The following is a 16310-nucleotide window of genomic DNA, read 5'->3' as shown; positions in this document are numbered from 1 at the left end:
ACACCTTATCACCTTTGACTTACCCACAGGGATCTGAGGCTTCTTACCTCCCTGTGCTTGCTGATGTTTTGCTCATGCCCAACAGTGGACTTTCTTAATGCAGTCACTGATGCTTAATACATTCCCGATTGTGTTCCTCCGTTTGAGGTACTTCTGTGTCTAATTTACAATCAGTAATACATTTCACAGGGTCAACACTGGAGGGCAAACATGCCCTCAGCACTGTCCGCCAATCTTTGTTGGTGGGTTCTGTGGAGTTTCCTAGTTCTTTAATGAACCTTTGACATGCAACTATATCTTTCCTAGGATCAGGAAATTTAGACATAATTGACCTCAATTCCATCCGGGACCAGGGACGGCGCATTGCACTGTCCCTGACGGGAATGGTTCCCTGAGCGTCAGTCTTCCCATTGGGGACTGTGATCACCCTGACAGGATTAAACTCAATTTCATCATCTTGTGTTGGTTCTACAATATGAGGTACATTTGTTTGTGCGTGATATATAACACCGTACGTACCTGTGGACACGACCTCACCTGACCCTCCGTTAGGGGGTTTGATTATTGCCTTTACCGAATTGGTCGCGTCCACCTGGATGTCTTGTGTGATGGCTGCTGGAAAAGGTGCCGACATCGTGCTGGGCTCACTTTCTTGCTGGTAATCCTGAGGGAAGTTTAACATGGAGTGCAACTTGCACGGGTTAACAGTTGTACATTTAACAGTTTTACTTTTATAATTGTTACATTTGTTACACTTATCCTTATCATCTATAATACAGTTGCTAAGTGCATTTTTATCATACACCAGTGTGCCACTCTCTGTAACCACCTTCTCTCCCGTTGCCATATTTTTCTTACCACAGTGAGAGTCAGCTGTGTAAGCTAATTCTCCTTGTATTTCACCTTCCTGTTGCCATAACTGTAAATAATCATAATGTTTGATCCGTCTCTTTGCAGATTTAATGAGACATATCCTTCTCCTTAGATTTTGTAACACCTCGGGACCAAAACTGCCTACTTGTGGGAACTTTTCCCCATCATGCACAGTCATTCTTTCCCATTCATCGCACAAAACCTCTGTGTGTGAACCGTATTTCTCACACATGATATACCTTGCCGACCCTGTTGGCCGGTTTACTAAGTCAACCCGAACCGAGGTTGATCGCCCCCTACCTGAACAACTGGCCCCCATCTTTGCAGGTGTTGCACTACCTCTGACCTTAATCAGGGTTTTCAGTGAACCCTTACAAAAACCAAGATGTCCGGGGCAGGCCGGCGGCGGAAGTTTACCGAGTACTCCACTGACTCGCCCACGTTGACCGATACGCCCACACACTGCCCTAGCGCTGGCGTACTCAACCTAGGGCCCCTGCGACCTGAACCTCTATTTACTGGAACATGTGGGTGTGATCCGAAGAGCATTTAACCCTTTCCAGTAACTATTGGTTGTTGGATAGTTCCCGAGTGACCAGCGAACCTCCCTTAAAATAAAAAAATTACACAAATCACGTTAGAATGTACAAATAGCGTTTATGACCCCTCTAGCGTACGCAAATGGTACTGGGTCAAGTTACTAACTAATGCACACAATTACGTGCAGTACAATCGTTCTGCACATAAGCAACTAATCTTATGTGCGGAGCGACCAGTGGAATCGAAAATTGTGGCTGCGAATTCCTTCAGCCGGAGCTTAATGGCCTATATGGGTACCGCACCAACCCTTCCTGGTGTTGTGCTTCTTGACTCTATCTATAGCGGACTTCCTAGTCTGCTGTACCTGGACCTCCTGGTCCGTGCTACTGTAGACCTCCTGGTCTGCTGTACTCTAATGCTCCTATATATGTTTAACAAGGGATGCCTCCCAAGCCACCGTGCTGTCACTGACACGTATGTTCCTCACGAGAACTCGATGATTTCCTGTGGTTCCACCAAAAAATTAGAAACTTATATATGTATACACACACTTTCACCTCATGTACTCTTTACTTTCGTTTCTGCGCAGAAATCCCTTTCATTCAGTATCGCAGTCTAGTCCAGAGGAGTTGCAACTAGAGAAGGATCTATTAGCTTAAAATTTTGGACACTGAGACTGATTTGCGCTATTATCGCGTTTCCTCCTTATTGCCTACTAAAACAATACTATCGTGTGATTTGTATTACGTGGGTGTATCCGTACGCTTCCGTTGCGTAATATACGCTCCGTGCGTCGACCCTTGCGTCGCGTACGTTCGCCCTGTCCCTTGTTAGAGACACGTGTACGCAGGCCAGATATGTCCACAGAAATACAATTAACACGTTTATATCAATGTAAATGATCTTTAACTGTAATCATCTACTGAACACCACACAGAACTTCCTTGTATCTTAGGAAAGCCGTGTGCGTGTTTTACAAATTACTCCTTAACGTATTATTTTTACTTTTAACTTACCAATAGCAACCACTCTTTCTCAGCACGTTATCAATTATAAATGGCAAACAGGAGAGTGAGACGTGAAACTACACAATTGAAAAGAAATACAGGTGTGTGCGTGCGTGCGTGTGTGCGTATGCAAAACAGAAATAAACAGTTTTAAAAGATAATAGCGTATTGTTCTTACTTTCCTACCTTCCGGTTCCGGATTCCACCCCAGCACTCCTACAGCGTAGCGTAACAGATGCTTATCTAGTCAGCACCACTGTATCCCTCACCACCAATACGGATACGAAAGGACACTGCTTTCCCGCCCTTTGCTGACAGATAAAGTCTGTTTGCACTAGTGTGGATATGTGGAGGGAGGACGAGGCCCCAATTGATAAAGCTAATTATTTATCTTATTACATTCACTATAAAATGGGTAAGAGACTCAGTACGCAATTGGCGTATGGGGTACCGTAAGGGTACGCACTTAGCGTAGCAGACGCTTAGCCGTGGTCGAGACGCACATGCGATACGCTCGCTCACAACTTAACGCGTGGTGTCGAGCACGCTATAGGCGGCCGACTACCGTAATACTGCGCTACTAGCGTAGCGTACGCTCGTGACCACGAGGAGAACACGAGCGGCACAGACGCTCACGAGATGACACTCAGTAAACCTTGTATGCAACACAGTGAAAGATTGAGTTTGTACTGTAACCCTTGGTTTTGTAATGTGAGCACAATGCAATGCTAATTAACCTCTATTGTATGAAAGCCTCTTGAGCGATTGAGACACTCTGAATACTCTCAGCAATGTAATAAACACACAATACCTTGCTAAGGTTCCAACACCTTTACTAACAATATCTAGCTATGAAAAAGTTAAAACAGTTAACAGTTGATACACTACAGGCTAACATCAATATCTAAACATAATAACTACATATATACAATATACAACAGTTTAACAATAACAGAGAGATAGAGAGAGAGAGTATGGCAAATACAGAGAATAAGTTGGTCACAGAGAGTACTTACACACATGGGAATGAATCGCCTGCGCTATCTGGATATCCAGCTCCCAGTTAATCAGTGATGAAAACCGTTGTGGAGAGAAGAGTCTTGTGTCCCCAAGCCTATTTCAAACTATATTTATGTACTAGCTCAAGACATACTTCAATAGATACTATGTGTCCTCTTTTCATTGGTTAGGGGGTGGGACATGTATTGCACCTGGGATCATTGGTTAGTTCAAGAAATGGGCGATGGCTAGAACTTGTCAGTATTCCAAATTCCTCTCTTGGTTGTATTGGGGAAACCTATTGTTTGGATCTTCCAAACAAACTCTGTCTCTGTGCTTTGTTTACCCTCTGGTCACCTCTTTCAGTTGAGACAATGACATCTCAGCACTCATTATTCTGGAGAGAAACCTGGACCTATTCATAAACAAAGGTATAAGCCCTCTTCATAGAATCTCAAAGCTTAGTGTAAGTAAGGCTATTTGTTTTCGGTCTGTGTGAAAGAGGTGACTGAATTCCAGTCCCCCACCCTGCATTTATGTGTAATTTATTCTGAATGCAATTAATCTTATGTTCTACTTCTGTGCATAACCATGAGCAGGAACTATGCGAATCCCTCCCAACTGTCATAGACACAACACTTCTTCAATACCCCACAGCTGGACACCATACACTACCCTCCAACCTTTGTCTGAGCCCTCCCAGCATGCAAAGAGGAATCTCTCTGTCTAAGAGGTTTTAAACTTACCATACTTGCTGACATTATGAAGGGGGATATTAACTATAAAACGCATTATATTGGTTAAATATGTAGCGATCGAGTCGCTCGCTAGTCGCACACAAACACCGCCGTAAATACCCATCTCCCTGCGCAGGCGACGTCAGAGTGTCCCCTACGCGACCTGAGGGGATGCGTACGCACGGGGGGGTCGGTGCGCGAGCAGCGGGCACGTGCATTGGGGTTAGTACAAGGCATCATAGGTCGCTATATTTTTCGACTTTGACAATACATATATATATATAATATATATATATATATATATATATATAGATAGTTAAGATTTGGTGTGGGTTTTTTTATACTGTATTTTTTCTTTTTTCTGGATGTTTTGTGGTTTTTTTTAATTACTTTATGTAAATTACAGCACATTCACCCTGGTTCAACATAGTTTATTAACAAATCTGCATGTCTGTGAATACAGTTATAGAGAATCAGGTTTACAAGCTATTATTTACATATTGGATAATTTAATAAAAGCCGGCAATTTTGGGGGACAATTCTATGGGCAGCTGATACGAAGCTAATACGATCATACAACGTGGACAGGAGTCCCTTTCATCATGCAGTAGTGTGTGTGTGTGTGTGTGTGTGTGTGTGTGTGTGTGTGTGTGTGTGTGTGTGATGATGCGTGTCCATTGCTTCCCACACCCAGGTACAGTAACTGTAGTACACGCCGCAGCCAGCAGGGGGAGCGCGACAGCCACAGCCCTGTCTCCTGGTCTCCTCCCCAACGCTCACCGCTCGCCATCACTTCCGTTCAGCCCTCCGCCGGCGCCATATTGTGTGGTGAGAAGAGGCAAGCAGCACGGCCTCGGGGCCGCTAGCGATATAGGGAAACACCGACACGCGTGGCAACATCGGACGACAGAGTGGGTACCGAGCAGTGTGTATGTAAGTGTGCAACGGGTGGCCAGGGTAGGGGGTACGGCTTTGATGCCAGTCTCCTGACCTAGCACGCAGGCGCAGAACAGTGCCGTGTACCGGGCTGCGTGTTTCCCGTACTTCTCCCTGATCTCATCCCCGCAGCCGGCATGCGGAAGCTACAGGAAGTGGACGGAGGCTGCTTGTGGCTGAGAGCGGGGAGGGGGGCAAAGCTCTGGGCCTGGGGTAATGCGGCGGGGAAGGCCGCAGTGTGTGCACCGTGTCACCCTGTCGCCGCTGCTTTGTACGGGGGGTATGGTGAGTACATCGCCCCCAGCCAGCTGGAGTACGTGGCTACAGGGGGTGGGGGTCTCTGCAGTGCATGTTTAAGCAGAGCAGTCAGCAGATTCCGAGTATAGGGCCCCGTTTAACAATGAGACATATTGGGGGGGCTTCAGTTACCAGCGAAGGCTGTAAAATGTTGTTTCCGTGGTAGTGCCGGCAACAGCACCATGTCTCGCCCTCTGACCCTGGCTGATTCTCACCCCCCGATTCCCTCGAAAGGGCTTGTTATCCCATGGGGTAGCGAACACTTTTGTGCGAGATCCTGCTGCCGTAAAGTGCGGTGGGTGTCACACAGATTTGGCTGGACAAACAAGTTGCCGGCAATCAAATTCCTCTTGACGGCGACTTGTTCACCTGGCCAAATCTGTGTGACACCCACCACATTTTACGGCAACGGGCTCTCGCACAAAAATGTTCACTACCCCATAGGATAGCAAGCTCTTTTTTGAGAGAACCGGGGTGAGAATCAACCAGGGTGAAGGGTACAAGATGTGTAGTCGCTGCAGACGTTTAAGCGCTGCTGCAACAGCAGTTTTCATCCTTCACCGGCGATGGAATTCCCTCCATAACCCCTTTCAGTATGTAGCAAACACCGTAAGCTTAGCTGTTTGTCTCTACTGCTTGCACAGTCTGTATAGATAGTGATACGATTCCCATTGTCTGCAGTAGGGACTCTGCAACAGTCTTTTCCTGACATCAACAAAGCATTTTCAGGCATTAGAGTCCCCGCCGCGTGAAAGTAACACTGCAGATTGGCCATTGCGCTTGCACACAACACAACAGCCTGTCTCAGAGTGGATGAGTGGGGTGTCTCTGGACTTCACAGGAGGGGTAAGTTATGTTAACTTGTGCATTACCAATTACACAGGATCACACTTCTGTAATGATTAGACACAGTCTTTATTGCGGCCTGTTGCTGCAATTCAGTGGAGTCAATTTAATTAGCCTTCATGTCACACATACTCGCATATATTTGCAAATAGTCCTACAGGTGCTGCTAAGAAAAGTCGGGGAGTCTGGAGCACTTGAGGGGTGAGCCAGTTTGCCCCTAATTGAATCAAACCAAATAAACTAGTACAATTATCAATGCCAGGTTCTGTTCCGGGAACCACAACTCCCTTACAGAAGAGCATTCATATGGCTAAGGGAGAATGATGGTGAGATGCAGAAAATACTAATGTACTTGTTCGGGAAGGATAGGAAGTGCATGTGCTTTAAAAACACTGGGGGCCCATCATATTCAATACTTTTGTCACACATGAGCTGATTCATTATTAGAGCAGTGCATGCTATGCCTGGGTGGGCTCTTATGCAGCTGATGAGCAAGACATGGGTAGCCAAGTGTAATTGGCAAAATAATAATTGAGTAGCCGGAAGAATCATAATTAGTACTAATGTGGCCTTGGTGTAAGTGGGCACAATTGTCATGCTGCCCTCATTACAGCTGTGAGAAGCCTATGGACGGGATCTGGTCGAGATCCCAGCAGTCAAATACTGACTCTGGAATCGTGACACTGCTCGGAATGTCAGCTCCGGCATCTCAACAGCCATGGGGAGGTTTAGGGTTAGGCTACGGGTGGTGGTGTGTGTGTGTGGGGGGGGGGGGTTTGTTAGGTTTAGGTTGCGAGTGGGTGTGGGTCAGGATGTGCTAGGGGAGGGTTAGCATACTTACCCAACTCCTGTCGGGATTCTAACCATAGGAATGCTGCGTTTAGAATTCTAACCGCCAGCATCCCCACTACTGGCATTTCAGCCCCAGTCCCTACAGATCACAAACGTAAATGACAGAGGGTTCCTCTGCCAACACTGAACACCTCACAGCGACAGGCTCCTTTTGGAGTCCCTGTCGCTGCGGGTGTTCAGTGTTTCAACCTGACGATTCTGGTCACTAATATCACGCGTTGAGTATGCGCTTATTGATAAGCACATGTTCCCCATAATCTTTTACCCTGTTTCTCTTGAATTGAGGTCTTTCTGTTATCTTAAAGGCTATTCGCTTACATTGTGTGTGCTACCCTGATACTGTATATTCATCACATGACAATGTGTTATGTTGTCATAGTTTTGTTTAACACAGTATAGAGTATCATATTTATCCAGACATGATACATACGCCATTAAATAGTTCATTTTGGTACTATAGGGGTTGATGGTTTTTACTTGAGTAGAAATAATCAGCCTGTCATTTTCTTTTGAGACCTCGTTTTTGCAGTCATTTGTTGAGTTCAGGTCTTTTAGAATTCAGTTTTTAAAAGGCAGTTCTTTTTGTTTATAGATAATGTTAAAGTCAACTTATTTAGTTTTATCCTCTTCTGGGAAACTCCCTTATTTATGTTTTATGTACATAACATAAGAGGATGTTCATATATAGCTTCTTGCTACCTTAGAGCTGTAGTGTTTAGCGCTCCATCTCCCAGTGAACGTGCACACTCCTCTCAGTATGGGAGATTTATCAAAGCTTGAAGAGCGGTAACGTATCAACTTCTGTCATTTTTCAAACAGCCTGTAACATGGCAGTTGAAGCTGATTGGTCATTACTTTATCTCTCTCCACTTTGATAAATCTAGCCCTATAGGGGCAATCTAATTAGCTGCAAGCAGTTTGTGTAAATGCTGGCAAAGGCACGCAAACGTGCCTCCTCGTGGCCCCTCCTAGTACCGGATTTGCAATTTTTTGCTTGCAGCCCAACAAAAATCGGTGAGTGCAGCGGTACCGTAAGTGCAGCATATTAGGTTGCTCACACCTGATTGGATGTCTTTTCCGGCTGCCTTGCTGCTCCTTAACAAAGAACTCCAGCTTCAATTGGATGCTGCATATCTGCTTCTGCCTCCCCATTGTATCTGAGAGTAGCGATGCTGCTGCAGTCAGAGATGTAGTGCCAGCATGTGACAGAAGCGCTCTGCTGATGTCAGGCCTGATGCTTCTGGGGATGGAGCAGCGGGTTATTGCAGCTGGATATGGCTCTTCCTATGTGTACGGGCAGAGCAGCTGTGACCAGGAGAGTGCAGGTAAGATTATTGTGGGACGATCCGACTTGATATATGGGTAGATGCGCACGGCATCTATTCACGAAGCGGACACTGCAACACACATTTGGGGATGGCACCTTGCAGGGTGCCGCGATTAGGGCAGGGTGTGGTGCCCTGCTAAAATAGCCTAGTGTGAACGCTATGTGTAGGGCTTATTTATAATTTATTGTACTTTTTGTATTTTACTGTTTTTGTATTTGACTGGTTTACTTTTTTGTGTATTTATAGTTTAGTGAACTATGGCAGTTTTTGAAAATTGTAGTGCAGACGAATCATGGCATTTATAATTAAATTAAAATTTGCCCACTACAAAACTCCATTCACAAAGTATTGTAGATTTTTGGGGGAATTGGCACTATTGTGTGGCTTAATATGTAATATAATGGGGCCCAAACCATATGTTACGCATTGATATATATTTTTCTCTGACGTCCTAGTGGATGCTGGGAACTCTGTAAGGACCATGGGGAATAGACAGGCTCCGCAGGAGACTGGGCACTCTAAAAGAAAGATTAGGTACTATCTGGTGTGCACTGGCTCCTCCCTCTATGCCCCTCCTCCAGACCTCAGTTAGAATCTGTGCCCAGCCAGAGCTGGGTGCTCCTAGTGGGCTCTCCTGAGCTTGCTAGAAAGAAAGTATTTGTTAGGTTTTTTATTTTCAGTGAGATCTGCTGGCAACAGACTCACTGCTTCGTGGGACTGAAGGGAGAGAAGCAAACCTACCTGCTTGCAGCTAGCTTGTGCTTCTTAGGCTACTGGACACCATTAGCTCCAGAGGGTTCGAACACAGGGCCTGACCTCGATCGTCCGTTCCCGGAGCCGCGCCGCCGTCCCCCTTGCAGAGCCAGAAGACAGAAGAAGGAGATAAAATCGGCGGCAGAAGACTCCGGTCTTCATTAAGGTAGCGCACAGCACTGCAGCTGTGCGCCATTGCTCCCACTGCACACCACACACTACGGTCACTGTAGGGTGCAGGGTGCTGGGGGGGGGGGGCGCCCTGGGCAGCAATAAGATTACCTTTTGGCACATTATGCACATAATACAGTCTGGAAAACTGTATATGTGCAAAAAACCCCGCCATTAAGATATACAAAACGCGGGAGAAGCCTGCCGCTGAGGGGGCGGGGCCTTCTTCCTCAACACACCAGCGCCATTTTCTCTTCACAGCTCCGCTGGAAGGACGCCCCCCAGGCTCTCCCCTGCAGTATCCAGTACAAGTAGTGTAAAAAAGAGAGTGGGGGCACATAAATTTAAGCGCAAATAAGATATAAGCAGCTATTGGGAAAAATCACTCAGTATAGTGTAAATCCCTGTGTTATATAGCGCTGTGGTGTGTGCTGGCATACTCTCTCTCTGTCTCCCCAAAGGACTTTGTGGGGTCCTGTCCTCTGTCAGAGCATTCCCTGTGTGTGTGCGGTGTGTTGGTACGGCTGTGTCGACATGTTTGATGAGGAGGGTTACGTGGAGGCGGAGCAAGGGCAGATAAGTGTGGTGTCGCCCCCGACGAGGCCGACACCGGATTGGATGGATATGTGGAAGGTCTTAACAGACAGTGTTAACTCCTTACATAAAAGGTTCGATGACGCAGCAGCCTTGGGACAGCCGGGATCTCAGCCCGCGCCTGCCCAGGCGTCTCAGAGGCCATCAGGGGCTCATAAATGCCCGCTAGCTCAGATGGCAGACACAGATGTCGACACGGAGTCTGACTCCAGTGTAGATGAAGATGAGACAAATGCACAGTCTACAAAAGCCATCCGATGCATGATTACTGCAATGAAAAATGTATTGCACATTTCTGATATTAACCCGGTTACCACCAAGAAGAGTATTATGTTTGGGGAGAAAAAGCAGCCAGTGACTTTTCCCCCATCTGATGAATTAAATGAATTGTGTGAGGAAGCGTGGAGTTCCCCCGATAAGAAACTAGTGATTTCTAAGAGGTTACTGATGGCGTACCCTTTCCAGCCAACGGACAGGTTACGTTGGGAAACATCCCCTAGGGTGGACAAGGCGCTCACACGCTTATCAAAAAAGGTGGCACTGCCGTCTCAGGATACGGCCGCCTTAAAGGAGCCTGCGGATAGAAAGCAGGAAGCTATCCTGAAGTCTGTGTATACACACTCAGGTACTATACTGAGACCTGCTATTGCTTCAGCATGGATGTGTAGTGCTGCAGCCGCATGGTCTGATTCCCTGTCAGACAACATTGATTCCCTCGACAGGCATACTATTTTGCTAACCATAGAACATATAAAAGACGTCGTCTTATATATGCGGGATGCACAGAGGGACATTTGCCTGCTGGCATCTAGAATTAATGCAATGTCCATTTCTGCCAGGAGAGTATTATGGACTCGGCAGTGGACAGGTGATGCTGATTCTAAAAGACACATGGAGGTTTTGCCTTATAAGGGTGAGGAATTGTTTGGGGACGGTCTCTCGGACCTCGTATCCACGGCAACAGCCGGGAAGTCAACTTTTTTACCTCGGGTTCCCTCACAGCCTAAGAAAGCACCGTATTATCATGTACAGTCCTTTCGGCCTCAGAAAGGCAAGCGGATCAGAGGCGCATCCTTTCTGCCCAGAGGCAGGGGTAGAGGAAAGAAGCTGCACCAGGCAGCCAGTTCCCAGGAACAAAAATCCTCCCCCGCTTCCTCTAAGTCCACCGCATGACGCTGGGGCTCCACAGGCGGAGCCGGGTGCGGTGGGGGCACGTCTCCGAAACTTCAGCAACCAGTGGATCTCTGGGCGGTACAAATTGTATCTCAGGGATACAAGCTGGTGTTCGAGGCGACTCCCCCTCGCCGTTTCCTCAAATCAGCCTTGCCAGCTGCTCCCAGGGAAAGGGAGGTGGTACTGGCGGCAATTCACAAGCTGTACCTCCAGCAGGTGATAATAAAGGTTCCCCTCCTTCAACAGGGACGGGGTTACTATTCCACAATGTTTGTGGTACCGAAACCAGACGGTTCGGTGAGACCCATTCTGAATTTAAAATCCTTGAACACTTATATAAGGAAGTTCAAGTTCAAAATGGAATCGCTCAGGGCGGTTATTGCAAGCCTGGAAGAGGGGGATTTTATGGTGTCGCTGGACATAAAGGATGCTTACTTGCATGTCCCAGTTTACCCACCTCACCAGGAGTATTTCAGGTTTGTGGTACAGGATTGTTATTACCAATTCCAGACGTTGCCGTTCGGTCTGTCCACGGCACCGAGCGTATTTACCAAGGTAATGGCCGAAATGATGATACTCTTTCGGAAAAAGGGAGTTATAATTATCCCGTACTTGGACGATCTCCTTCTAAAGGCGAGGTCCAGAGAGCAGTTGTTAGTCAGCGTAGCACTCTCTCAGAAAGTGTTGCTACAGCACGGCTGGATTCTGAATATCCCAAAGTCGCAGCTGATTCCTGCGACGGGTCTGCTCTTCCTGGGCATGATTCTGGACAGAACAGAAGAAGGTGTTTCTCCCGGTGGAGAAGGCCCAGGAATTGTCATCTCTGGTCAGGGACCTCCTGAAACCAAAACAGGTGTCTGTGCATCACTGCACGCGAGTCCTGGGAAAGATGGTGGCTTCTTACGAAGCAATTCCCTTCGGCAGGTTCCATGGAAGGATCTTTCAGTGGGATCTGTTAGACAAATGGTCCGTATCGCATCTTCAGATGCATCAGTTGATCACCCTGTCCCCAAGGGCCAGGGTGTCTCTGCTGTGGTGGCTGCAGAGTGCTCATCTTCTCGAGGGCCGCAGATTCGGCATACAGGACTGGATCCTGGTGACCATGGACGCAAGCCTCCGAGGATCAGGGGTAGTCACTCAGGGAAGGAACTTTAAAGGACAGTGGTCAAGTCAGGAGACTTCACTACATATAAATATACTGGAACTAAGGGCCATTTACAACGCCCTGAGTCAAGCAGAGCCCCTGCTTCAAAACCAACCAGTGCTGATTCAATCAGACAACATCACGGCGGTCGCCCATGTAAACCGCCAGGGCGGCACAAGAAGCAGGATGGCGATGGCAGAAGCCACAAGGATTCTCCGATGGGCGGAAAATCACGTGCTAGCACTGTCAGCAGTGTTCATTCCGGGAGAGGACAACTGGGAAGCAGACTTCCTCAGCAGGCACGACCTCCACCCGGGAGAGTGGGGACTTCATCCAGAAGTCTTCACGCAGATTGTGAACCGTTGGGAACGGCCACAGGTGGACATGATGGCGTCCCGCCTCAACAAAAAGCTAAAAAAATATTGCGCCAGGTCAAGGGACCCTCAGGCGATAGCTGTGGACGCACTAGTGACACCGTGGGTGTACCAGTCGGTTTATGTGTTCCCTCCTCTTCCTCTCATACCAAAGGTACTGAGGATAGTAAGAAAGAGAGGAGTAAGAACTATACTCATCGTTCCGGATTGGCCAAGAAGAACTTGGTACCCAGAACTACAAGAAATGATCTCAGACAGGACCTGTTACAGCAGGAGCCGTGTCTGTTATAAGACTTACCGCGGCTGCGTTTGACGGCATGGCGGTTGAACGCCGAATCCTAACGGAAAAGGGCATTCCGGATGAAGTGATTCCTACGCTGATAAAGGCTAGGAAAGATGTGACAGCACAACATTATCACCGTATATGGCGAAAATATGTTGCTTGGTGTGAGGGCAGGAAGGCCCCTACAGAGGAATTCCAGCTGGGTCGATTCCTGCACTTCCTACAGTCAGGAGTGACTATGGGCCTAAAATTAGGTTCCATAAAGGTCCAGATTTCAGCCCTATCTATTTTCTTTCAAAAAGAACTGGCTTCAGTGCCTGAAGTTCAGACGTTTGTTAAGGGAGTGCTGCAAATTCAGCCCCCTTTTGTGCCTCCAGTGGCACCTTGGGATCTTAACGTTGTGTTGGATTTCCTGAAATCCCACTGGTTTGAGCCACTTAAGACCGTGGAGCTAAAATATTTCACGTGGAAAGTGGTCATGCTTTTGGCTTCGGCTAGGCGTGTGTCAGAATTGGCGGCTTTGTCATGTAAAAGCCCTTATCTGATCTTCCATATGGACAGGGCAGAATTGAGGACTCGTCCCCAATTTCTCCCTAAGGTGGTATCAGCGTTTCATTTGAACCAACCTATTGTGGTGCCTGCGGCTACTCGGGACTTGGAGGACTCCAAGTTACTGGATGTAGTCAGGGCTTTGAAAATCTATGTAGCCAGGACGGCTAGAGTCAGGAAAACTGACTCGCTGTTTATCCTACATGCACCCAACAAGCTGGGTGCTCCTGCTTCAAAGCAAACTATTGCGCGCTGGATCTGTAACACGATTCAGCAAGCTCATTCTGCGGCAGGATTGCCGCATCCAAAATCGGTAAAGCCCATTCCACAAGGAAGGTGGGCTCTTCTTGGGCGGCTGCCCGAGGGGTCTCGGCTTTACAGCTTTGCCGAGCTGCTACTTGGTCGGGTTCAAACACATTTGCTAAGTTCTACAAGTTTGATACCCTGGCTGAGGAGGACCTTGCCTTTGCTCATTCGGTGCTGCAGAGTCATCCGCACTCTCCCGCCCGTTTGGGAGCTTTGGTATAATCCCCATGGTCCTTACGGAGTTCCCATCATCCACTAGGACGTCAGAGAAAATAAGAATTTACTCACCGGTAATACTATTTCTCTATCGTCCTAGTGGATGCTGGGGTTCCTGAAAGGACCATGGGGGATAGCGGCTCCGCAGGAGACAGGGCACAAAAAGTAAAGCTTTTTCCGATCAGGTGGTGTGCACTGGCTCCTCCCCCTATGACCCTCCTCCAGACTCCAGTTAGATTTTTGTGCCCGGCCGAGAAGGGTGCAATCTAGGTGGCTCTCCTAAAGAGCTGCTTAGAAAAAGTTTAGCTAGGTTTTTTATTTTACAGTGATTCCTGCTGGCAACAGGATCACTGCAGCGAGGGACTGAGGGGAGAAGGAGTCAACTCACCTGCGTGCAGGATGGATTGGCTTCTTGGCTACTGGACATCAAGCTCCAGAGGGACGATCACGGGTACAGCCTGGATGGTCACCGGAGCCACGCCGCCGGCCCCCTTGCAGATGCTGAAGACAGAAGAGGTCCAGAATCGGCGGCTGAAGACTCCTGCAGTCTTCAAAAGGTAGCGCACAGCACTGCAGCTGTGCGCCATTTTCCTCTCAGCACACTTCACACGGCAGTCACTGAGGGTGCAGGGCGCTGGGAGGGGGGCGCCCTGGGAGGCAAAATGATTACCTATAAAGGCTAAAAATACCTCACATATAGCCCTAGAGGCTATATGGAGATATTTAACCCCTGCCTAATTTCTCTAAATAGCGGGAGACGAGCCCGCCAGAAAAGGGGCGGGGCCTATCTCCTCAGCACACGGCGCCATTTCCTCTCACAGTTCCGCTGGTCAGGACGGCTCCCAAGTCTCTCCCCTGCACTGCACTACAGAAACAGGGTAAAACAGAGAGGGGGGGGCACATTTATGGCGATAATTTGATATAACAAAGCAGCTATAAGGGAGCACTTATTATAAGGCTATCCCTGATATATATATAGCGCTTTTGGTGTGTGCTGGCAAACTCTCCCTCTGTCTCCCCAAAGGGCTAGTGGGTCCTGTCTTCGTTAGGAGCATTCCCTGTGTGTCTGCTGTGTGTCGGTACGTGTGTGTCGACATGTATGAGGACGATATTGGTGTGGAGGCGGAGCAATTGCCAAATATGAGGATGTCACCCCCTAGGGAGTCGACACCGGAATGGATGCCTTTATTTATGGAACTACGGGATAGTGTCAACACGCTAAAGCAGTCGTTTGACGACATGAGGCGGCCGGACAATCAATTAGTGCCTGTCCAGGCGACTCAAACACCGTCAGGGGCTGTGAAACGCCCTTTGCCTCAGTCGGTCGACACAGACCCAGACACAGGCGATGACTCCAGTGGTGACGGTGACGAATCAACCGTATTTTCCAGTAGGGCCACACGTTATATGATTTTGGCAATGAAGGAGGCGTTACATTTAGCTGATACTACAGGTACCACTAAACAGGGTATTATGTGGGGTATGAAAAAACTACCTATAGTTTTTCCTGAATCAGAAGAATTAAATGACGTGTGTAATGAAGCGTGGGTTGCCCCTGATAAAAAACTGATAATTTCAAAGAAATTATTGGCATTATACCCTTTCCCGCCAGAGGTTAGGGAGCGCTGGGAAACACCTCCTAGGGTGGACAAGGCGCTAACACGCTTATCTAAACAAGTGGCGTTACCCTCTCCTGAGACGGCCGCACTTAAAGATCCATCAGATAGGAGGATGGAAAATATCCAAAAAAGTATATACACACATGCAGGTGTTATACTACGACCAGCTGTAGCGACTGCCTGGATGGGCAGTGCTGGGGTAGTTTGGTCAGAGTCCCTGATTGAAAATATTGATACCCTGGACAGGGACAATATTTTACTGTCGTTAGAACAAATAAAGGATGCATTTCTTTATATGCGTGATGCACAGAGGGATATCTGCACACTGGCATCACGGGTAAGTGCTATGTCCATTTCGGCCAGAAGAGCTTTATGGACGCGACAGTGGTCAGGTGATGCGGATTCAAAACGGCATATGGAAGTTTTGCCGTATAAAGGGGAGGAGTTATTTGGAGTCGGTCTATCAGATTTGGTGGCCACGGCTACAGCCGGGAAATCCACCTTTCTACCTCAAGTCACTCCCCCACAGAAAAAGGCACCGACTTTTCAACCGCAGCCCTTTCGTTCCTTTAAAAATAAGAGAGCAAAGGGCTATTCATATCTGCCACGAGGCAAAGGTCGAGGGAAGAGACAGCAACACGCAGCTCCTTCCCAGGAACAGAAGCCCTCCCCGGCTTCTACAAAAGCCTCAGCATGACGCTGGGGCTCCTCAA

General features: G+C 47.8%; 1 protein-coding gene across 4 annotated transcripts in view; it reads left to right on the top strand.

Moving 5' to 3' along the window:
- Positions 1-4799: 4799 nt before the first annotated feature.
- PNISR (PNN interacting serine and arginine rich protein) overlaps positions 4800-16310 on the top strand; it is a 53870-nt gene continuing 42359 nt past the window's right edge. Inside the window, exons 1-2 of one of the 4 annotated variants that reach the window (XM_063917028.1) lie at positions 5008-5067; positions 6071-6235. In XM_063917028.1, coding sequence (XP_063773098.1) covers positions 6203-6235 — 33 coding nt within the window. In that variant the 5' untranslated portion in view covers positions 5008-5067; positions 6071-6202. Of the gene's footprint in view, positions 5090-5293; positions 5378-6070; positions 6236-16310 lie in introns of those variants that run through there. The other 3 variants (XM_063917025.1, XM_063917029.1, XM_063917027.1) reach the window with 3 other exon arrangements.

Source organism: Pseudophryne corroboree, chromosome 4, assembly GCF_028390025.1.
Source record: "Pseudophryne corroboree isolate aPseCor3 chromosome 4, aPseCor3.hap2, whole genome shotgun sequence".
NCBI classification, from domain to species: domain Eukaryota; kingdom Metazoa; phylum Chordata; class Amphibia; order Anura; family Myobatrachidae; genus Pseudophryne; species Pseudophryne corroboree.
This window is presented reverse-complemented; position numbering and strand designations above follow the sequence as displayed.